Here is a 24,936-nt window from a genome sequence, read left to right as displayed (position 1 = left end):
AACATCATTTCACAGTACTATACTGTACATATATCCTACTCAACTTACGACCAAATCGTGTTACGACCCGTCTGTCAGAACCAATCATGGTCATAAGTCGAGCACTAGCTGTATATATCTGGGTGCTCTAGTGTTGGGTGCACTTACGTTTAAAATTGTTATATGCTGTTGCCGAATTGACCCCTTGATCATTGTATAGTGACCTTCTTTATGTCTTTTTATAGTTTTTGTCTTGAAATCTATTTTGTCTGATGTAAGTATAGCTATTCCTGCTCTTTTTTTGTTTTTTTTCATCAGCATGGAATATTTTTTTCATTATTTTCAGTCTGTGCATATCTTTATAGATGAAGTGTGTTTCTTGTAGGCAACAGATCATTCGGTCTTCTTTTTTATCCATTCAGCCACTCTATGTCTTTTTTTTGAGATTGAGTCTCACTCTGTTGCTCAACCTCCACCTCCTGGGTTCAAGCAATTCTCCTGCCTCAGCCTCCTTAGTAGCAGGGACTACAGGTATATGCCACTATGCCTAATTTTTGTATTTTTAGTTAGAAACAAGGTTTCTCTATGTTGGCCAGGCTGGTCTCAAACTCTTGACCTCAGGTGATCCACCCACCTTGGCCTCCCAAAGTGCTGGGATTATAGGTGTGAGCTGCTACACCTGGCCCACTCTATGTGTTTTGATTGGAGAGTTTAGTCCATTTACATTAAATATTACTGATAAGTAAAGACATGCTCCTGCCATTTTGTTATTTGTTTTCTGGTTGTTTTGTGGTCTTTTCTTCCTTCTTTCTTTCCTTCTTGTTTTTCTCTTAGTGAAGGTGATTTTCTCTGGTGATATCAATTGGTTTCTTACTTTTTGTTTTTTGTGTATCCATTGTATGTTTACTGGTTTGAGGTTACCACAAAGCTTGCAAAAAATATAGCCCATTATTTTAAGCTGATAACAAAACTGTTTGCATAAATAAGCAAACAAGCAAACAGAAAACTAATAAAGTCTATGACTTAACTTCATCCCCTGGCCTTTTAACATTTTGTTGTTTCTATCTATATCTTATTGTATTGACTATGTCTTGGACAGTTGTGGTAGTTATTTCTTTTTATTGGTTCATAATTCCATTTTTCTACTGAAGATAAGAGTAATTTACATATCACAGTTACAGTGTTATAATATTCCTGGTTTTTCTGTATACTTACTATTCTTTGTACATTCAGATAATTTCTTGTTGCTTATTAACATCCTTTTCTTTTTGATTGAAGCACTCCCTTTAGCATTTCTTGTAGGACAGGTCTGGTGTTGATGAAATCCTTCAGTTTTTGTTTGTCTGGGAAAGTATTTCTCCATCATGTTTGAAGGATATTTTAACCAGATATACTATTCTGGGACAAAAGTCCTTTCCTTCAGCACCTTAAATATGTCTTGCCACTTTCACCTGGTCTGAAAGTTTCCAGTGCAATGTCTGCTGCTAGATGTATTGGAGCTCCATTGTGTGTTATTTGTTTCTTTTCTCTTACTGCTTTTAGGATCCTTTCTTTATCCTTGACTTTTGGGAGTTTGGTTATTAAATTTATTGGGGTAGTCTTATTTGGGTTAAATCTGCTTTGTGTTCTAGAACCTTCTTGTACTTGGATAGTGATATCATTCTCTAGGTTTGGGAAGTTCTCTATCATTATGCCTTTGAATAAACTTTCTACTCCTGTCTTTTTCTCTACCTCCTCTTTAAGGCCAATAACTGTTAGATTCGCCGTTTTGAGGCTGTTTTCCGAATCCTATTGGTGTGCTTCATTGTTTTTTATTCTTTTTTCTTTTGTCTCCTCTGTGTATTTTCAAATAGCCTGCCTTCAGGTTCACTAATTCTTTCTTCTTGGTCAATTATTCTATTAAAACACTGATGTTGGGGCCGGGCACAGTGGTGCACACCTGTAATCCCAGCGCTTTGGGAGGCTGAGGTGGATGGATCACCTGAGGTCAGGAGTTCGAGACCAGCCTGGCTAACACGGTGAAACCCTGTCTCTACTAAAAAAAAAAAAAAGAAAAAAAAAATTAGCTGAGCATGGTGGCAGTTACCTGTAATCCCAGCTTCTCAGGAGGCTGATACAGAGGTTGCAGTGAGCCAAGGTCGCACTGCTGCATTCCAGCCTGGGCAACAGAGTGAGACTTCATCTCAAACAAACAAACAAACAAACAAACAAACGATGGACACATTGTCCACAGTGGTTCACACCTGTAATCCCAGCACTTTGGGAGGCTGAGGTGGACAGATCACCTGAGGTCAGGAATTCAAGTTCAGCCTGGACAACATGGTAAAACCCCATCTCTACTAATCATACAAAATTTAGCTGGGTGTGGAGGCACATAACTGTAGTCCCAGCTACTAGAGAGGGTGAGGCAAAAGAATTGCTTGCACCCGGGAGGCGGAAGTTGCAGTGATCCACTGCACTCCAGCCTGGGCAACAGAGAAGGGAGTCTGTCTCAAAAAAATGTTTAAAAACTGATGCATTCTTCAATATGCCAATTGCATTTTTTTTAACTCCAGAATTTTGGCTTCTTTTAAATTATTTCAATCTCTTTGTTAAGTGTATCTGATGAAATTCTGAATTCCTTCCATCTTATCTTGAATTTCCTTGAGTTTCCTCAACACAGCTCTTTTGAATTCTCTGTCTAAACGATCATATATCTCTGTTTCTCCATTTTGTCCATGCTGGCCTCAAATTCCTGACCTCAAGTGATCTGCCTGTCTTGGTCTCCCAGAGTGCTAGGATTACAGGTGTGAGCCACCATTCTTGGCTGTCAAGATAATATTTTAATAGCTGAGAATTTTCCAGAACCAAACCAAAACAAACATAACCACAAGTCTTTCCACTGAGTAGGCAAACCAAGTCCTGAGAAGGATAATTAAATTCACAAGATACCCAAAGTCACTGTAAGAAAATTGTAGAAAATAAAAGACAAAGGGGGAAAAGGTTATTATAGAGAAAAAGATGAAATATCTATATACAGATTGATATAGTTTGGCTGTGTCCCTACCCAAATCTCATCTTGAACTGTAGCTTCCACAATTCTGAAAGTCATGGGAGGGACCCAGTAGGAGGTAACTGAATCATTGGGGTGGATCTTTCTTGTGCTGTTGTCTTGATAGTGAATATGTCTCACAAGATCTGATAGTTTTATAAAAGGGCATTCCCTTGCACAAGCTCTCTTTGCCTGCTGCTATGTAAGATGTGACTTTGCTCCTCCTTTGCCTTCTGCCATGATTGTGAAGCCTCCCCAGCCATGTGTTACTGTGAATCCATTAAACCTCTTTCCTTCATAAATTACCCAGTCTTGGGTATGTCTTTATTAGCAGCATGAGAACAGACTAATACTCAGATGATCCTTGGGTTAAGTCCTGATAAACCCATTGTAAATCAAAACTATCTTAAGCCAAAAAGGGATTTAGTACACCTAACATACAGAACATCATAGTCTAGCCAAACCTACCTTAAATGTGTTCAGCACACTTACATTAGCCTACTGCTGGGCAAAATCATCTAACACAAAGTCTGCTTTATAATAAAGTATTGAATATGACATGTAATTGAATGAATATTGTACTTAATAGAATGGTTGTATTGCTTGTTTACTCTTGTGATCACATGGCTGAATGGGAGCTACAGCTCACTGCCACTGCCTAGCATCACAAGAGAGAAATTGTATGGCATATTGCTAGCCTGGGAAAATATCAAAATTGAAAAGCTGAAGAAAGGTTTCTGCTGGACACATATCACTTTCACACCATCATTAAGTAAAAAAAAAAAAGCATAACTTGAACCATTATAAATTAAGGATCACCTATATTTTAAAAAATGACCAATAGACTGACCCCAGACCTCTCATTACCAACAATAAGGGTTAGGAGATAATGAAATAACACCTTCAGAATGGGGAGGGAAAGGAAATTTCAGCCTAGCATTCTACAATCAAATAAGCTATATTCAAGACTGAGGGCAAAAAGACATTGTCATATAAGTTTGCTGTTCATAAACTCTCAGTGAAAGAAACACTAAATAATGTATTTCAGTAAGAAGAAAAATAAATCCAGAATAAAAAAGTAGCATTAAAAAAATGAATTTGTAAGCATTTGGTAACTCTAAATAAGGATTTGCTATGCTAGTACTGCTACTACTACTAATAACTAGTGTTAATGGGGTTAGAAACAAAGAGGAATGAAAAGAATAGACAACATTAACATGGAAGAAGGAGGGGAGAAATATGAGTTAAAGTGTTCTAAGTTCCTTGAAGAAAAAGAATAGAAACTTATTTATTTTTTGTAACGGCCTTATTGAGGTATAATTAATCAACAATAAACCGAACATATTTAAATTGTGCAATCAAGCCGGGCGCGGTGGCTCAAGCCTGTAATCCCAGCACTTTGGGAGGCTGAGGCGGGTGAATCACGAGGTCAAGAGATCGAGACCATCCTGGTCAACAAGGTGAAACCCCGTCTCTACTAAAAATACAAAAATTAGCTGGGCATGGTGGCGCGTGCCTGTAATCCCAGCTACTCAGGAGGCTGAGGCAGGAGAATTGCCTGAACTCAGAAGGCGGAGGTTGCGGTGAGCCGAGATCGCGCCATTGCACTCCAGCCTGGGTAACAAGAGAGAGACTCCGTCTCAAAAAAAAAAAAAAAAAAAAAAATTGTGCAATCTGATAAGAATGACATATGTATACACTCGTGAAGCCATCATCACAATCAAGTTAGTGATCGTATCTAGCATCCCTGAAAGTGTCCTCACAACCTTGGGAATTCTTGCCTTCCTATATTGCCCCCCCTACCCAAACAACCATTCATCTGCTTTTTGTTCCTATAGATTAGTTTATAATCTCTAGAATTTTATATAAATTGTAATCATATAGTACATACACTTTTTTTTTTTGGTCTGGCTTTTCTCATTCCACATAACTTTTTTGTTTTTGCTTTTGTTTTTGAGACAAGGTCTCACTCTGTTGCCCAGGCTGGAGTGAGTGCAGTGGCATATTCATGGCTCACTGCAGCCTCGACCTCGCAGGCTCAATTGATCCCTTCCATGTCAGTCTGCTGAGTAGCTGGGACTACAGGTTCATGCCACCATATGCGACTAATTTTTGTTCTTTTTGTAGAAATGGGGTTTCACCAGGCTGCCCATGCTGGTCTCAAATTCGGGGGCTCAAGCGATCTATCTGCCTCCGCCTTCCAAAGTGTTGTAATTATAATTGTGAGCCACTGTGCCCAGCCCTGCATAGTTAACATTCCACAATGCTGAGTCTATCAGTGGTCCATACCTTTTTATTGCTAAGTAACATTCCACTGTTCATATATACACCACAATTCACATATCTCTTCATTTGTTGATTACACCTGAGTAGTTTTTAGTTTTTGGTCAAGTTAAGCTTCTGTGAATATCATGTAAATTTTGTCTTTGTATGGTCACATGTAATAGTGTTGGGAGCTGAAGTCTAATGTGGGGTAATTAGGCCATGAGTGTGGAGTGAATAGATTAATGTTGTTACATGAAAATGAGTTCTAATTTATAGAAGTTCAGCCCCCTCTTGCTGAACTTTATTTTTTAAAATGCTAAAACAACCTTGCCTTCCTAGAATAAACCCTGCTTGGTCAGGATGTATTATTATTGTTATATATTACTGGATTATATTTGCTAAAATTTTGAATTTTATGTTGGCTATAGTCTTCTTTGTTAGTTTTGGTATCAGGGTAATATTGGCTTATGAATTGGGAAATATTCATCATCTTCAATTTTCTGGAAGTGTTTGTTTAGGTAGAACTGGTACTCTTTCTACCATAAGTGGTTGGTAAAATTCCCAGTATAGCTATCTGGCCCTATTGTTTTCTTTGTGGAAAGATTTATTTTATATTATTTTATTTTTATTATTTTGAGACAGAGTCTCACTGTGTTTCCCTGGCTGGAGTGCAGTGGCATGATCTTGGCTTAAAATTTCCTTTTAATTTAAAAAAATTGGTCCATGGGTTTTGGAAGTACATCATTTGGTTCCCGATTTTAGTTATTTAGTTTTCAGATTTTCCATTGATCTTTCTGTTCTTGATTTCTAATTTAATTTCATGTGGTAAGGGAATACAGGCTGAAATACTTTGGTCTTTTTAAACTATTGAGCGTTGTTTTATAGCCTGTAATACGGTCTATCTTGGTAAATGTTTTCTGGGCACTTGAAAAGTTACGTAGTTTTTGTTGTTGGACGAGGTAGTCTATAAATATCAATTAGATCAAGTTGTTGATAGTGTTGACATTTTCTACATTTTTACTAGTTTTCTGCCTACCTGTTCAACAAATATTAAGAGTGGGTTGTTGAAATTGCTGACTATAATTGCGGATATATTTCTCCTTGGAGTTCATGGGTTTTTTTTGTTTTTGTTTTTGTTTTAGATGGAGTTTTGCTCTTGTTGCCCAGACTGGAGTGTAACGGAGTGATCTAGGCTCACTGCAACTTCCGCCTCCCAGCTTCAAACAATTCTCCTGCCTCAACCTCCCAAGTAGCTGGAATTACAGGTGCCTGCCACCATGCCTGGCTGATTATTTTGTATTTTTAGTAGAGATGGGGTTTCACCATGTTGGCCAGCCTGGTCTCAAACTCCAGACCTCAGGTGATCCTCCCGCTTCGGCCTCCCAAAACGCTGGGATTATAGGTGTGAGCCACCGCACCTGGCCTGTTTTGTTTTTCTTTTTTTGTTTTTTGAGATGAAGTTTTGCTCTGTCGCCAGGCTGGAGTGTAGTGGCGCAATCTTAGCTCACTGCAACCTCCATCTCCCAGGTTCAAGTGATTCCCTTGCCTCAGCCTCCTGAGTAGCTGGGATTACAGGCATGCACCACCACGCCCGGATAACTTTTTGTGTTTTAGTAGAGACAGGTTTTTACCATGTTGGCTAGGATGGTCTCTCCTGACCTTGTGATCCGCCTGCCTCAGCCTCCCAAAGTGCTGGGATTACAGGCGTGAGCCACCATGCTCAGCCTGAGTTCATGTATTTTGGAATGCTGTTATTGAGTGTTATGTTCTTTTGATGAATTCACCTCCTTATTATTAAATGACCAGCTCTGGGTTTTTTCCTCACATGCATGTACTGATCTGTAGTCAGTTGAATACTGGAATGGTCACCTATGAAGATCTCTGGAGCTCTCTCTTCTTGCAGCTCTTTCTTTTCTGGTACTCTGTCCTGATGATATTAGCTCCTCAGGTTCGCTGAACAAGCAGCTGTGCCTCCCCGATCGAGGTTTCTCCCAGGCTCAGTCTGGGTTCCCCTTCTTTGCACTAGGAACTTTCTCCAGGCAGTAAACTGGGGTAGTCCCAGAGCTTTCTATGTTTATTTCTCATCTCTCAGGGATCACTGTTCTACACTGCCTGGTGGTCAAGGTCTTGAGGGTTGTTGTTTCATATATATTTGTCCAGTTTTTTAAATTAGTTTCATATGTGAGCATAAATGTGGTCTTTACATTCCATCTTGATCAGAAGCAGAAGTCTCATTATGCTTTTATATAGAAGAATAGATGGGCCAGGCACAGTGGCTCACGCCTTTAATCCCAAAACTTTGGGAAGCTGAGGCTGGAGGATCACTTGAGGCCAGAAGTTCAAGACCAGCCTATACAACATATTGAAACCCATCTCTACAAAAAGTTAAATAATTAGCCGAGTATAGCTGCATATGCTTGTAGTTCTAGTTATACTGGAGGCTGGTATGAGGGGCTCCCTAGAGCCCAGGAGGCTGAGTCTGCAGTAAGCCATAATTTCACTGCTGCACTCCAACCTGGATGACAGAGTGAGACCCTGTCTAAAAACAAAAACAAAAAAAGAATACATAATTTCAGAGAAAATTTTTAAGGCAATATAGAATAGTGATTGGTAAATCAAAATGCCTAAATTCTAATTCTCTCACTTGTATAAACTAGAAAAAAATTACTTTGTTGAGCCTATGGTTCCTTACTGTTGTGTTAGAGGATAAAATAACATAAAGTAAAAGCATTTAGTAAAATATGAAGCCGTATACAAATGTAAAGTATTATTTAAAGATACAAAATATGGTGGGGCGTGATGGCTTTCGCCTGTAATCCCAGCACTTTGGAAGGCCAAGGCGGGTGGGTCACCTGAGGTCAGGAGTTCGAAACCAGCCTGGCCAACATGGCAAAACCCCGTTTCTATTAAAAATACAAAAATTAGTGGGGGGCAGTGGTGGGTGCCAGTAATTCCAGCTACTCGGGAGGCTGAAGCAGGAGAATCGCTTGAATCTGGGAGGTGGAGGTTGCAGTGAGCCAAGATTGTGCCATTGCACTCCAGCCTGGGTGATAGAGCGAGACTCCATCTCAGATAAAACCCCACAAAAACCAAAAAACAAAGCAAACAAAAAAACCACAAAGATACAAACTATGTGGGGGAAGAAGTTAGACAATAATTGTTGTTTACCCATTGTTTACCTATATCTATTGCCTTCTTGCTATTAGACTCTTGATTTTATCCAGGTGAGGAATGTGTCAAGCCCCAGGTTATGTTTGGCTCCACCAGCTCTTCTTGCAGCTAGGAATGGCCATGTTACTTACTTGTGGAAAATAAGGAATAATCGGCAGTCTGCTAGTGGTTTGATGTACCACTAGCAAGCCTCTGCTTTCCTGATAAAAGGAACAGGCTTAACTGAGTGTATAGGAGATGTACCTGCCAGCTGTCACTTAAGCACACTCTGAAAATGACCCTGTGGCTTAAGAAGAATGTGTGTTTGTAGTTCTGAGCTAAGGAATCTGGAAGTGACCTACCCGGATATTCATCCTCATCTTTGAGGAACATCTGAGCCCCCAGGCTGTGTAGGGAATGGAGGCCCTTCATTTTGGATCAGATGAAGGTTGTCAGGTGGAAGTTGCTACAAGGAGGAGGCGAAGTGAAATTCTATATACACTTCATGCTTTTTACAGGCAGTTGTGGTTCTTCTGTCCAGCTCACCACCATTGCACTACCCTGTGTGCAAGTCCCCTCAATACACCATATATATGTGTGTGTGTGTATATATATGTGTGTGTGTATATATATGTGTGTGTATATATATGTGTGTGTATATATATGTGTGTGTATATATATATATATATATATATATATATATATATGTATCTCTGACAGGCAGACTTGATTCATAGCACCCTGACTGTTATTTTGTAAGTACATGGGAAAAGACCACACCATCCTACAGATACTGGCCCTAGCCTTACTGAGTTGCTGAACAAATTTTGGCAGCTACCTTTCTCCATATTTCTTGTCATATGAGAAAAATATATTTTTAAAGACATTATTAGTTGGGTGGCAAAAGCATTCCTAATTGATTCAGTAGGAGAAGGGGAACTGGAGAGTTAAGTTACATCTTTGTAAGTTAACTGTTTAAAGAAGGCTGTATAAAGCAAAAGGGAACTAACTCATGTTTAAAATTTGCTTACAAATCAAGAGCAGTGCCTGGCACATAGTAAGTGCTTAATAAATATTCTTCAAATAAATGTAGATGAATATGTCAATTTTGCAGAACTGTCGTAGATGTAATTTGACAAATAGAAATCCCTCTAAAATCCCAACTAGTTCTACTTCACAATTTTGATTCAGGACTATCAGTGGTTGTGTTTATCACAGAGCGCTGACCTCATTTGGACATAATTACATACACAAGGAGAATCTTAGGGTTACTGCTCTGTAGCCAGGTTCACTTAGTCTTTCTAAGATACTAAGTGAACTTACCTGCAGAGCTGTTCCTTACATTTAGAACCTCAGGAGATACCAGTAAAACTCAGCTCCAATCCCTCAAACAGCTGATCTTGTAGAAGTATTTGTCCTGAATAATGGAAAAGCTTCTTTGAAAACAATCACACCATTGTCGAGGAATCCCTGACCGAGCAATCCCTGACCAAGCCATCCCTGGTGTAGCTTAGAAATGCACATGGAAGATAAATGTTCTAACATTTCTGCTTCCATGGAAGATAAGTAGAGTTTTAACAGATATTTTCCTTTCTTCTTTCTTTTTAAGATAGGATCTTGCTCTGTTGCCCAGGCTGGAGTGGAGTGGCACACTTATGGCTCACTGCAGCCTCGGCCTCCCAGGCTCAAGTGATCCTTCCACCTCAGCCTCCCTAGCAGCAGCTAAGATGACAGGTGTACGCTCCACATTCAGCGAATTTTACATTTTTTTTTCCATCTTAAGCTATTAGGTTTTAAAGGTAGTTTTGTTATGCGACATAGATAATTGGCAAAATATCACTTTATCGTACTTACAATTTGCAAAATATAGTATCTTCTGAGTCAGATATCAGCAAACATTTTCTGTAAGGGGGCTGATAGTAAAAACTTCAGGCTTTGAGGGTCATATAGTCTACGTCATATCAGCTCAACATGGTCCTTGCAGTGCAAAAGCAGCCATAAACAGTAGGTAGATAAATTGCCAATAGTTTTGTTGTGCTCCGATAAAACTATTTATTTATTTATTTATTTTTGAGACTGAGTTTCACTCTTGTTACCCAGGCTCGAGTGCAATGGCACGATCTCGGCTCACCGCAACTTCCGCCTCCTGAGTTCAGGCAATTCTCCTGCCTCAGCCTCCTGAGTAGCTGGGATTATAGGCACGCGCCACCATGCCCAGCTAATTTTTTGTATTTTTAGTAGAGACAGGGTTTCACCATGTTGTCCAGGATGGTCTCTCTCTTGACCTCATGATCCACCCGCCTCGGCCTCCCGAAGTGCTGGGATTACAGGCTTGAGCCACCGCACCCGGCCGATAAAACTATTTATAAAAATAGGCAGATGAATGGATTTGGTTTACAGGCAAAGTTTTCTGAATCCTGTTCTAAGTTGTCGTCTAGAAGAATATGTATAATTCTCATCTCATAGTATGTATTCAATCATTAATAATTCGCCTCTTTGTTGTCTTCAGAAAATTCTGAATGGGAAGACATCTTGCAGGCTTTGTTATAAATAATATTAAGCTGGCACAGTGGCTCACACCTGTAAAATCAACACTTTGGGAGGCCAAGGCAGGAGGATAGCTGGAGCCCAGAAATTGGAGACCAGCCTGGGAAACACAGTGAGATCCCACTTCTCTTTCCAATGATTCTTTCCTCAGGGTAGGTTTTCCGCATGCACAGTGTTCTTCTTACCCTGGGGAATTGAGCACACACAGCGTGTTTAGGAAGTTTTACCCATGCCCATCTGAGACTTTCTTTTTTTTTTTTTTTCTGGTGAAGTGTACCTGGAAGATGATACTTCACCATTTTTGTCTCTTAATAAGTTTGCATTTTTTGTAGAGATGGAGTTTTTCCATGTTGCCCAGGCTGGTCTTAAGCTCCTGGGCTCAAGCAATCCACCTGCCTTGGCCTCCCAAATTGCTGGGCTCACAGGTGTGAGCCACTATGCCAAGCCCAGACATTTTCTTTTTTGCCAATATTTTGCACATGAGCTATAACAAATCATATATAATAATAAAAGAATGGAATATGCACTTTTAAATGATTGCTTGATTTTAATTTTGTGGGGAGGAAGGGTGCTACAATTAAGGTAATAGAAATATCTTGTCTTTCCTTTCCCTCCATGCCTTCTCCCCCCTAAAAATTTCCTAAGATTTTAGTGAAAAGTCTTATAGAAATTGTACAATCCTATGGAGCGTTTATTTGTCCTCTTACTAATCGCAAATACCAACCAAATATTACAGACAGCAAACACTGAAATGGCAGAAAAATTCTCTTGGTTCATAGATTTGCACACTTTGTCCTTGGCTTCCCTAAAAGTGTGAGCTTATGAGAGAGACTAGACGTGATAAGACTTAAGGGGAGAAAAAGGTCTTGGTTCCTGGCAGAAATTAGCTGCAGGGAGCCATAAGTGTAATCAAAAAGGCTTTCTCAATTGCAGAAAAGAATTCCGGCCTTTTTATCCAGATGGGCAACCCTCTGGGTGGGCTGATTTTGCGAGTCAATCAGACCCAAAGTATATGTCTAGAGATTACAAAGGAAATAAATACATTTGTGGGTCAGAAATGTCTCACCTGGTCCATACTGCTTTCTTTCTCACTCATTTTCATTAGTTTGGGGTATGTGTATACCTAAATCTCCCTGCTTTTCGCTCAGATCAGTAACACATTTACCATTAACTTTGATACAATATTACTTTAGGAATCCAGATTATAGTTATTCAGAATTTTAAGTTGAATTTATTTATACTCTCTCTATTCTTTAAAAAGACTAGAAGTGGTTTATTTAGAACACACATGATGTATTTGTATTATATGCTTTTGGAAAAAGTCACCTGTCAATTCCACAAATAGTTCTTGGGTGTCTACTATGTTTACAGTATCTTGGAGTTAGGCCGGGCGTGGTGGCTCACGTCTGTAATCCTAGTACGTTGGGAGGCCGAGGTAGGTGGATCACCTGAGGTCAGGAGTTCAAGACCAGCCTGGCCATCATGGTGAAACCCCATCTTTAAAAAAAAAAAAAAGTATCTTGGAGTTTATAAAGATGAATGAAATGTTCTTGACGATTGAATCTTGGTATACTACCTTGTCCAGAAGCATTTGCTATTTACTAAAAGGATGATAACAACCTTACCTGCTTATCAAAATCACCTGGGAGCTTGTTAAAACTACACCTGCCTAGGCTCTGGCTCTCAGCTTAGGGAGATTCCGATAATAGACAGAACCCAAGGTGTGTGTAGTTTTAGCAAAAAGTTTCCCAAGTGAATCTGATACACCTCTAGGATTTGGAAACACTGCTCTAAACTAAGAAAGTACTAACAGCAGAAGTTCAGCCACAAGTCATCCAGATGTATACCCTTAATATTCACATGAGCAGTTGGCTAAAGTCTCTTACAAGGCTATTTCTATTTCCGAGGTTTCAGAATGAGTAGTTATAGTCTGAAACACAGCCCAGAGAACAGAGTCAGATGCAATCTTTTCTGTAAGACACCTTGCTCAAGACTGCTGTGAAGAAGTAAGAGCGCTGCAGTAAAAAATCATCCAAAGTCTCCCAAAACACTCTATCACTAAATCCAAATCACATGAAATATGGGTGTGTAAATTTTCTCCTTCACTAGATTGGCAAGTATTCTAGTACAGGGGCAAGTCTCTTTTTTTCTCCCACCAAGGAACACAATAACCCATATATAATAGGTGTTTGACAGGTTTTTTTTTTTTTTTCGTTAAGTTGAATTGAATCCTTATCCAGCTCCTAGGGTCTGGCTATATATATCCATAAATTATACAGTTGTTTATAAAACGTTTCAATCACACCAAAGAACATATATATGGGAGAAAGAACGATAAGCAAGCACCCATGGACCCACCCCCTCTCCCCCGTTTATGAAACCACTTTGCCAGTGCTTTCGAAGTTCCTTATTGAACTAGATTTTTAAAAACAGCAATGATTTTCTGAATTTTAATCAGAAGGCATGCATCCATTCATTCATTGATTGGATTCCAAGTGTCAACATGGTATACACGATGTAGGTATTTTGCTGTTGGGGGTGAGGGGGGTCAAAAGTGACATAAGCCATCTCCAGAGATGTAGGGATCCCCTTGCTGCAAATGGTCCCAACCCGGCCTGGCGCTCCAGAGCGGGCGTGGTTTCTGTGCGCGGACATTTGGGCAGAAACTACGCGTCCCGGCAGTCCGCGGGGCGAGTGGGCGGAGCCGGGCTGGGGGCGGGGGCCAGGCGAGAGGGGGCATTGTGTAGGGGAGCGCGGAGCTGCATTTGTCTGCCCGAGGTGTTAGCCAGGCAGGCGCAGCCGTTGCCCGCGAGGGCTGGAAGTGTCAGCGGCGGCCGGGGCCGGCTGAAGGCCGAGTAGGAGGGACCACGCGCCGCGGGCCGCGATCTGTGGCAGGGGGCAGTGTACCCGCGGAGCACCATGCACATAGGCGCCCAGCGCCCCGACTACCCCTCCAGAGGAAAAGAGGCCGGGGCCGCGCTGGGGCGGCGGGGAGCATGAGGGAGGCCGGGGGGCGGCTCAGCTTGGAGCGCTGCTAGGGAGCGGTGCGCGCCGCACACCCGCCGGAGTACGGCGAAGGGCGGGGAGCTGGGCAGGTCGCGCCTGCGGGCGGGAGCCGACCGCAGGGAGCTGTTCTGATTTCCTACGCGCACGCAAGGGGCCCGGAGCAGCCCCCGGCCCCGGCGCGCCGCCGACATGGGTAACGCCGGGAGCATGGATTCGCAGCAGACCGATTTCAGGGCGCACAACGTGCCTTTGAAGCTGCCGATGCCTGAGCCAGGTGAACTGGAGGAACGATTTGCCATCGTGCTGGTGAGTGCGCGGCGGCGGTCGGGCGCGGGGACCCGGGGCCCCCGGCCGGGCGGCGCAGCTGACCCCCGCCCCTCCCCTTCGCCCCTCGCCGGGAGAGAGCCTCTTTTCCCGAGGGGGAGGCTCGCACCTTCCCCACTGTCGCCCCCCCCCCAACCCCTGCCCTTCTCTCCAGCTCCCCGCGCTCTGCCTCCCCGGGTCCTGGGATGGAATGGGGATGGGGGCTCCGGGCGGGCTGCTCTGCCAGTCCTGAACCCATTGTCTGGCTGGAGAGGCACCTCTCGGCGCGTGTGCCCGGGAGGTGCGGCGTAGGCGTGAAGGGAAGGTGGCGAGGGCTGGGGAGGAGGGGGCAGCGAGTCGTTTAGGCTTTTTGTGTTTTAAAAAAACAAAAAACCCCGAGCCCCTGCGGACCATCCCTTGGGCGGCCAGCCCGGGACTTGCTGGGTTCCCGGCAGATGGGGCGCGTGTGGCCGGCCGCCGGCGCCGTGCCGGGTAGTGAGCGGAGGCGAACTTGGAGGGCGGACGTCGCGGCTTGGCAGAGGGGAGCTTCCCCGAAAGGGAAAGGGGAGCCCCGCAGCTGTGCGGCGCCCCGGCCCTCGGCGAGGAGGAGGGGCGTCTGAAACCCAGGCCGGGGAGAACCTCAGCGTGTTCCCTCTAGACTTAAATCTTAAACCACAAAAATGCAGTTTTGCGGGAACGTGTTGCGAGCTGTCCTGACTGCACGGGCGACACTTCCCCTCCCCTTGCACACTCAGCCGGGTGCCCAGCTCCCTCCTGCATTCCGCTTCTCCCAGCCTTCCACCTCCTCAAACCCAGGACTCTGAAAACTCCCCTTTCTCCCTTTCCTGCTGGGACTGTGTCTGGGCCCCTCCCAGCCGGGGCTTGAGCTGAGCTGCAGAGGGTGTGGCGGCTTGCCCCAGCCAGGATCTGGACTGCAGTTGGTCCCCTGACTTCCAGTTTTAGTGTCCCAGCCTCTTCTAAGGGATGTTGGGAGGGACATGGGCGAGATTGGACGCATTCCTGCTCCTCACACTTGGACACTTCTCTTTTCCTAGTTGATTGCCTCTAAACTCCACAAGACTAGGCAGCAAGGGAAACTCGTGATTCAGGCAGCCAGCGATTGTGCCTGCCTGCGGGTTTTTTTGTTTTTTGTTTTTGGCATGAAAACTACAACTTTGGCGAAGGACTCGAGTTCTAGATCAAAAATCGGTCTTCCGAGGTTTGATCACCGACGGGAGTTCAAATTGCCTGCCTTCAGGCCTTGAAAACGGGTGGTTTGGTATGGGAAATGATGTTCTGGATGGCAGGTGAGCTGTGTGCTCCTCGAGAGACCTGAACTCTCTCTCCCACCACCTGAAAACTCTGGTGTGGCCGTCGGGGAGATAGATGAGGTTGCTTGTGTTGCTTTGCATTTCTTGTGATCTCCCGCAGCTGCTCCCACCGTTGTGCAAAATGGGACACTCAGATGAAACGGCCTAGGCGTAATTCTCAAGGCAGCCTGGGTGCATACTTAAACTGTTTTTCCAGAGACAAACGTTTTTCTTCAAAACCCTCTTCCTACTATACATCTGGTTCTTACCTCCTGGCTCTGGCTTTTTTGTTTTTCCATCCATGCTGTGGTCCTGTGTGTGTGTGTGTGTGTGTGTGTGTGTGTGTGTGTGTCTGTCTGTCTGAATACTTGTGGTGGAGGAGCCAGTGACACAGGGAAACCAGTGCAGCAGCCATAATAATAACAATAATGCAATTAAGTTCTGCTTGACTAGGATAGCGTTTTTTTTTTTTTTGCTTGAGCTTTCTGTTACCCTGCTGATTAATAACACATGGTGTGAATTAATCTTTAGAAAAATAATGTCCCATCATTAACGCGGTGGATTTGTGTTCCTGTTAAGGCTAGCAGTTGCAAATATAGTATGTAGACATTTATGATTTTACATCCCAAGCTTATTGGGGCAGTGCTGTTGTGGCTACTTCTGCTCTACTGTGTGTCACAGAGTTACTGGATGCAACTCCTTTTAAAGTTGTTTACAATATTCTAAACCTCCCAACAAGAAACAAAAACAATGCCAGGCTGACCTTTTTTTGAATAGAGACAAAGCTTTTGGGACCACATCAGCTCAGGAACCCTCTTCCTAGGGATGCACTTGGACCATTGATGTGTTCCTTCTCCCAAGTCAGCTCCACTTGCTCTTTGACAAACTGTGAGAGGAGTTGAAAGGAAACCTTCCAGATCATCTCTGTAGGCTGATAGAAATATGCAGTGTTGGTGATTTCTCTTACTGGTTTTTTTCTGGAGTTGTACGTGCGACACTCTCAACTTCGCTTTTCTTCATGAGTTGCTTAAGAAATCAGTTCTTAAGGACAAGTTTTAGGTGGCAGATTTTTAAGTATGTAGAGGACAGTGGATTGTGTTGGCATTATTGATACCAGTTCAACTTTCTTGTATAATAAAAGATCATATGGGTGTTTTGGGAGGAAAACCAGATAGTAATACTGTACAGAAAAGTGTCCAAGCACCTCATTGTAATTATGGCTTACATCAATGATTAACAGACTGTTTCAAGCTAGGGAAACAATTTTTCACAACCTCCAGTTCTAGAATATTTAAGGCCTCAGGGAGAAGTAAATAAAAAAATGACGGAAGTCTATATTCTTTCTTGTTAGGAAAGCCTTAAGAGAGAATAAGCCTAATCAATGACTCTCTCCCTCCCTATCAGTTTATATGGGTTAAATTGTGTGAATATAAAACATTAGTGAGTATGAATGGAAATGAGAGAATAAGAGACTCGTGAATTAAGATCAGTAGAGGGGTAAACTTTGAAAAGTAATATTTTTAATAGGAAAAAATGAGTTACTGAACTTCCCATAAGTAATGAATAGCAAAAATTAGATCCCAGTCTTAGGAGTTTAATCCTCCTAAGGATAGGTATCTTAAGTATCATTATAGTAATGGTTATAAAAGTTACATTGAAGGGAAAAGACTGTTGTCTTAGTGTATACATTTAACCATTTGCTTCCCTGTACTGACCTTTCAGGTAGAGCTAGAAGGTTAGATATGTATATATAAGCCTGTGTGTGTGTGTGTGTGTGTGTGCGCGCACGCGCGTGTGTGTGCACAAGGTTTCTGTTATACTCTTAACGTATGTATAATTTACATGGAAGTGTTTCGTAAATCATGAAGTCAGACATGTACTTCAATCTTTGTTCTTTTAGGATGTAAAGGTGTGTGTATATATATATATATATATATGTTTTTCATTGATCACTGGTGATCAAGATGTATATGTTTAATAGGTAATATTAGCCTGTGTTTTTTTGGGGTTCCCCACATTTATAATAGCCATGTGGCCTTCCATTGTATTTATTAACCATTGTCTAATTTTGGGGGTTACATCAACCTTGTTAGGCTGCTGCCTGTGGGCCGCACAGGCCCAACACAAATTCGTAAACTTTCTTAAAACATGAGATTTCTTTCACAATTTTTTATTTAAAGCTCATTAACTATTATTAGTGTTAGTGTATTTTATGTGTGGCCCAAGACAATTCTTCTTCCAATGTGGCCCAGGGAAGCTGAAAAATTGGACATCCCTGAGTTACATATGCACACCCACAAATACTCCCATGTCCTTTATTTGTAAAGCTGATGATAATAAGGTGGTTCTTTGGTGGATGTGGCAAACAAGTGATGGTCTTTGTCCAAGAATACATCTTTCTACATTAGATCCTCCATGATATTCACTCATTTTTGGCTTTGCAGTCACTGTCTGCAACTTAAAAGGCACTCCCTTAGATGCCTTTGTTGAAGAGCTATCCTAAGGATTCTTTCTTTGAGCCTCAGAGGAAAGGACAGTTTTAAGTCTTCTGTTCTAGCTGCTGTGTCTTATACAGTATCAGGTGCCAGGCGGCACTGCAAACAGATTTAAAAAGACAGATTAGGAAGTAATGGTTTAGGGCAGTATTATATTTGGTATCAGGAACTGCTTTGGTATCTGATTAATTTGAGTCCATTTCCTTCTCATTTTTTCCCCCTTACCCTGAGATTGAATGTAGGCATTTTGCTTTAGGAAGGAGTGGGAACATTTTCTGGGTATCTGCTATGAGTAGGCCTTTTGCTTACATGTTCTCATTTAATCCTCACAGTAACGAACACTATCAGAAACATTATAGATGCATAAATAATGATTATGTAGGCTGGGCATGGTGGCTCACACCTATAATCCCAGCACTTTGGGAGGCTGAGGTAAGACGATCACTTGAGCTCAGGAATTTGAGACCAGCCTGGGCAAAATAGTGAGATTCTGTCTCTATGAAAAAAGAAAAAAAAATTAGCCAGGTGTGGTGGCTTGTACCTGTAGTCCCAGCTACACAAGAGGCTGAGATGGGGGATCATTTGAGTCTTGGAGGTCAGGGCTGAAGTGAGCCATGTTCATACCATTGCACTCCAGCTTGGGTGACAAAGTGAGACCATGTCTCTAAAAAGAAAAAAGATTACCTAAATTGCCTAAAATCATACAGTTATTAAATAACCAATCTGGTCTTTTAGCAGAGATTTGGATCTGTTCCCTACTCCCCCTGGCCTTGCCTTTATATTATGTGGCTTTAGCCATAGAACTGAAAAGGAAAAAAGGGCTTGGGACTAACAGTCAAAAATTCCTATCTGGTTAGTGCAGATTTCAGACTGGATAAAGTTGGCAGAAATTTTTCAGAAGGGACTGAAGTGAGGTGCATTTGAAGTTTCTTTTCTTTAGATGTCAAACCTTTTGGCATCTTCACTGTGCTCTTCTGTTTTCAGGCACGGAGTTAAAAATTGATCTGGTCCACAAATGTTCTCTTCAGTTTTTCTTTTCAAGGCAGATTTGAAATACCTTGGTTGAAAAGTTTGTTCTCCAAATCAGAAGGAATGGACAACCTGTCAATGCCAGGCATACACTCCAAATGTAATTAGCTGTGAAAAGGAAAGGAGGGTCAAGTTTTAACATTTAAGTTTATTTCCCACTGCAAGGTGTTGCTCCCTTTCAGCCACTTCGTAGGAGAGCGCTTGCCATGAAGTCTGTTAAGCAGATGGGTGGCTGCTAGTGTAGTAAGGCCATCAGATGCTGCTGATTTGTTTTCTCATGTTCTTTCTCCTGTTGTGAGGGAAAGAGAGTGTGGAGGGTGGGGGTAGAGTGTTGTCACTTTGAACCATTACAGTTTCACCCGAGGCAGTAACTCCCTGAGCTGTTTTATTCTCCAAAGTGGGAGTATATGGTTAGGGCTGTGAGTATCATTATCAGGATGCATTTTTTCCCCTCATAATACCAGTAAAAACTGTGAAAATATAGAAGGGATAGAAGTTGATCAAATGCAAATGTTTGGGTCCAGCAAGAGACTGGCAACAGTGTAATATGATGACATTTGGGGAGAGATGGTATGCGTGGCCTTAAATCTGTAGGTGATAAGAAGTGTGTTTGCTTATGGCCTCTTATTTAACATTGGTCTGGGAGGCAGGAGACCTTGTTTCTAGAGTCACATTTGATGTACCAACTTGAACAAGTTAAACTCTTTCCTCTGGACCTTGGTTTTCCTTTATGAATAGGAATAAAGTTTGGCACAATCATTAGTATAGTCATGATGTGATGGAAATCATAACACTTGAAAGCATAACATTTCCAGAACATAATATGTTGTGATCCATTAGTTGACTTGGTCTTTTGAAGAGCTTTCAGTTGGCAATGTGTGTACTGGTGTTCTGTGTGGTCTAAAGAGTAGAATTCCCCAGGGTCAGTGACTGAAAGTCTTATAAGCATTGGGAAAAATATTCTAACATTTAGAGAGTTGTCGAACATGAATGGTGAATTCTCCATTAAAGTTATTCACATATCTGTGTGAAAAACACTGGACTGGAAGGCCGTTTCACCTCAAGATTATAGGAAGGACATTATTGGCTTGAAAGTTACCCGCTTTGAGGTGAGTCTGCCACTTGCATGTTCTAGACACAGAATTATAGCACCTGAGAGTGGGGGAAGATCTCCTGGTAGCTTCTTCTTGGGCTCGAAGGAGAAAAAGATAAGTATGGGCTGATGTTCTGGAAATTCACTTGACTTTATGAGAACTGCTACCTGAAGGGTTTGGTCTTATTGAACAGTGCTCTTCTTTCTTTTCATACTTAGATCTTGGGGAATAGGGACAAGGTAAAGTGGTCTCTGCAGCCCTCAGGTTTAAGCAAGTAATAGATGTCAAAAAAGTGGCTAATACTGGAAGCACTGGTTGTGGATGATTGTCCCTCCTTTGCAAGAGGACTCTGTAACTGGAATCCTTTTAGGAACAAAGCATTGGATCCTTATAAGAGCAAGAATAGCCTAGAGGAGCTTAGGAGGGCATGTGAGTTACAAGCTGTAGGATTGGTTGGGAGAGCTCATTTTGTAGAGTGGCTTTTTATGGAGTGCCACCCCCATCCCTGCAAATAACAAGAAGTATGTCCCTAGGCTTTGGAGTCATGGTTCCTTGGAGAGGCTTCATGTACCTTCTTAGCTCTTACCAACTTGAACACTGGGGACAGAGATAGCTCATTTCTTGTCTTCCCATTAGAATTGCATCTGTTCATACTGCAGGGTGGTCTTCCTCCCTCCTCCCCAGTGACCCCTCCCCTCCTTTCCAGAAACCTGTCTTTCAACATAACACCAAGGACAGTTTCCGACTGATAGAATATAATTTGGAAGCAGTGTCTAGGGAAAAGCTGTTAGGTTGGAGAGCTACCTCTTGAACTGTGATTTCAACTAAGTCCCGCGGATATGGACCAGACTGGCTTGGAATTCTGAAATTGGGCAACACTCAGCCCTTATTTACCAGGTATGATGGTATTTGATGTTGACAGATAAAAGTGTACTTTCTTTTCACTCTCTTAAAAAACAAACAGAAAAACATGACCATCAGTGTTCACTGGTAGGCATTTATCACAAACTTTCTATAATTTCTAGTTTTGTATAGTTTCTAGGACAAACTTCCTATAGTTTCTGTGATTCCAAGATCTTCAGTGTTCCTGTGTAGCCTGTAACTGACTTAGGTGACTCTTATTTCACATGCAACCTTAGTCCACTCTTCCTTCCCGCCCACCCTCCCTCCCTTCCTTGACAGAGTCTTGCTCTGTCACCAGGCTGGAGTGCAGTGGCATGATCTCTACTCACTGCAACCTCCAACTCCCTGGTTCAAGTGATTCCCTTGCCTCAGCTTCCCGAATAGCTGGGATTACAGGCACATGCCACTGTACCCAGCTAAATTTTTTTTTTCTATTTTTAGTAGAGATGGGGTTTCACCGTGTTGGTCAAGATGATTTCGATCTCTTGACCTCACAATCTGCCCACCTCAGCCTCCCAAAATTCTGGGATTACAAGCATGAGCCACTGTGCCCATCCAGTCCACTTTTTTCTTTGCAGAAGTTCTGATGCATTTGTAAGCCCCTGTATCCATTGCCACAGAAGCTGAAAGCCTTGAGGTATTTAGACCCTGCTATCTCCAGAAGTAATCTCACTTGACTGACTTCTGTGCATAGAAGGTGCCCATGGCCTGGTTTTGGGAATGATGTCAAATAGTTCACATTTTTTTTTTTGAGACGGATTCTCTTTCTGTCACCCAGGCTGGCGTGACAGATCTCATCTCACTGCAACTTCTGCCTCTTGGGTTCAAGCGATCCTTCTGCCTCAGCCTCCTGAGTAGCTGGAATTACAGGCACCCGCCACCACGCCCAAATAGTTTTTAGGAGAGACAGGGTTTCACCATGTTGGCCAGGCTGGTCTCGAACTCCTGACTCAAGTGATCCACCAGCCTCAGCCTCCCAAAGTGCTGAGATTACATGCATGAGCCACCATGCCCAGCTTAAATAGTTTACATTTTTGATCATGTGCCTAGTGCAGGGACGCTAAAATGTGACTGGTGGTGCTTTTCAATAACACATCTCACCAGTCTCAAATCCTGCCTTGATTGAGGGTTTGCTTAGGAACCTGACTTCCTTTCCTTTTTTTTTTTCCCTCTTCATGGAAGTTTGGCAGAACAGCTTATTTAAGGTGGGTATTGATAAGTTAAAGCAGTGGTTTTCAAACTTGGTTGTGCATTGACATCACTTGGGGAGCCTCAAAAAGTCCAAATGGGCCACGTGCAGTGGCTCATGCCTGTAATCCCAGCCCTTCTGGAGGCCAAGACAGGAGGATTGCTTGAGGTCAAGAGTCCTAGACTGGCCTGGGGCAACATGGTGAAACCTCATCTCTACTACTGATAACAATTAGCCAGGTGTGGTGATGCACGCCTGTAATCCCAGTTTATCTGGGAGCTGAGACAGGAGGATTGCTTGAGTGCAGAAATTTGAGGTTGCAGTGAGCCATGATCTCGCCACTGCACTCTAGTCTGGGCAACAGAGGAAGACTATCTTTTAACAACAACAACAACAACAACAACAACAACAACAACAACAAACCAAACCCTCAAATGCCTGGGTCTACTCCCAGAAATTCTGATAACTTTGTCTGGAATGTGACCTAGGCATCAGGACTTTTAAAAGCTCCCTAGGAGGTTTGAATGTGCAGCCAAGGTTGACAGCTACTGTGCTCAGTGTTTTTCCCCTTTTTCTTCCTATTTCAAAGACCAAGCATAAGAGTTAAAACCAGCGGAAAACAAGATAGTGAGTTAAATAGAAAAGGGAGTGTTTAAGAAGTACAAAAACATTTGGAGAGATTAGGCAAAGTTGAGAAGGTTGTGAAGAGTTAAAAGAAAAAAACTAAAGGTATTTGATTCACCTAAAAGCAGCAAGATGAAAAAATACAGAAGAAAGGGATCAAAACCTGTTGAATGGTAGAGAGACTTTATTTAACTATTTAAGAAATGATCACCAGATGATAATGAAAATTTGTGAGAAAATTCTGTATATGTGGTTTAAGATTGAACAGTGACCCAGAGGTATACATCTGGAGTAGAATAATCAATAAATCAGTGGCATTTTTGCTCAGGCCTCTGTTCTCCAGCCTAATTGTTTGTTGGTTCAATGCAGGCCTTTTGCTTTGATCTCTGGTTTTACCACTTACAAAGACTTGATGAGCTTGGCTTCCTGTAGTGAAATTCAAATACACTTGTGAAATGTAAACAGCATTCATTTATTAAGAATCCTATAATCAAGGCAAATTGGCATGCTTATATAAGCAATTAGCCTTGAGAATAGAAAGATAAATAGGATGCTAGGTCAAGAATGAGCTGATTGTTCTCAATGCAAGACTCTAGTTATTTCTTCATCAGTTATAACATAAGCAAATAGACATTCCTCTTACTCATAATTTTTAGCATTTGTGGTTTGGGGTTTGAAGATAGCATATGTGGTTTTCTGGAACTGAGAGGATAGTAGCAGTTGTTTCATTTTCATTTAGAAATATAAATCAGTCTTTTAAGCAAGTGTAGGTAGTTGATTTATGCCTAGATAAAACTTTAATGGGAGCAGGGCAAGAGTTACTGATTTAGATGGGAATAGTGAAGGATAATTGTGATGTTTTATTTTGGTGGGGAAGATAAATTAGATGACAATTTCACAATGGCAGAAAGATTGAAAATAGTCTCATCTGCCCTCATTGAATAAATTGAATAAAAAAGATAACCTTCCTTTTTTATTGCCATAGAAGGAAGCATTATGGTAACCAATAGCAGGAGAAGTTGGATATGTCATGATTAGATTTGCACCATGGCAACACTCAGTTTGCCCAGTGAATTCAGTTCTGCCAAGTGTCTTATTTGTGAAAGCCAGGGAACCTAAAATGTAAAGGCGGTGAATTGGTGAATAGCTTTGTAGGTTAGGTTCAGTTCTGGCTCTTTCATTCCCTGATGTGGTGGGCTTTGTTGTTCTTCCAAGGAAATTTTCTCTTTGGTGACAGTGGAGTATCTTGACTAATCAGAGTTCGTTATTCCCAAGGAGTTCTGCCTGGTGAACCTAGGAAGCGAAATGTCTTGGGCCCAGGATGCCATAAACTTGGATTCCTTGGGCCTTACCACAAAGTCACTCTACTGCCAACTAATTCGGCCGTCTAGATGTGAACCTGGAGAGGCCATTTCCTTCCCCTTCCCAGTGTTTAATCTCTCCAGTGGCCTTTTATAGCAGAATGCTTGGTTTGGTTCTCAGGGTCTGCTTTTTGGAAAGCATTGTTTGGTTTAGAAACCTCCAGATCATTTATGAATTTACCAGGTCCCACTTCTCATTTAATTAAATAATTCTTTAACATTAGGCACCTATACTTTTTTTGAGATGGAGTCTTGCCCTGTCACCAGGCTGGAATTCAGTGGCATGATCTTGGCTCACTATAACCTCCACCTCCTGGGTTCAAGCAATTCTCCTGCCTCAGCCTTCAGAGTAGCTGGGATTACAGGCGCCCGCCACCACGCCTGGCTAACTTTTGTATTTTAGTATAGATGAGACTTCACCATGTTGGCCAGGTTGGTTGTGAACTCCCATCCTCAGGTGATCCATCTACCCCAGCCTCCCAAAGTGCTGGGATTACAGGCAAGAGCCACTACACCTGACCTATACTTTTGTTATTTCACTAGTAATTATCAGAAGTTCTGGCTGAGTGTAGTGGCTCACATCTGTAATCCCAGAGCTTCGGGAGGCTGAGATGGGAGGATCGCCTAGAGTTCAAGGCCAGCCTGGGCAA

The 24,936-nt window shown here is 42.3% G+C and overlaps 1 protein-coding gene and 1 long non-coding RNA gene across 12 annotated transcripts in view; both read left to right on the top strand.

Annotated features, from left to right (window-relative positions):
- The first annotated feature begins 13,702 nt into the window (after positions 1 to 13,702).
- The window catches only part of FMNL2 (formin like 2), a 320,067-nt gene continuing 308,833 nt past the window's right edge, over positions 13,703 to 24,936 (top strand). For all 11 annotated transcript variants that reach the window (XM_074399688.1, XM_074399687.1, XM_039469557.2 and 8 more), the window contains exon 1: positions 13,703 to 14,284. In XM_074399688.1, coding sequence (XP_074255789.1) covers positions 14,168 to 14,284 — 117 coding nt within the window. In that variant the 5' untranslated portion in view covers positions 13,703 to 14,167. The remainder of the gene's footprint in view (positions 14,285 to 24,936) is intronic.
- LOC141584607 (uncharacterized) overlaps positions 14,291 to 24,936 on the top strand; it is a 46,701-nt gene continuing 36,055 nt past the window's right edge. The window contains exon 1 of the long non-coding RNA XR_012517757.1: positions 14,291 to 24,915. This is a non-coding gene — a long non-coding RNA (uncharacterized LOC141584607). The remainder of the gene's footprint in view (positions 24,916 to 24,936) is intronic.

This window comes from Saimiri boliviensis, chromosome 5 (assembly GCF_048565385.1).
Source record: "Saimiri boliviensis isolate mSaiBol1 chromosome 5, mSaiBol1.pri, whole genome shotgun sequence".
Taxonomy (NCBI): Eukaryota; Metazoa; Chordata; class Mammalia; order Primates; family Cebidae; genus Saimiri; species Saimiri boliviensis.
This window is presented reverse-complemented; position numbering and strand designations above follow the sequence as displayed.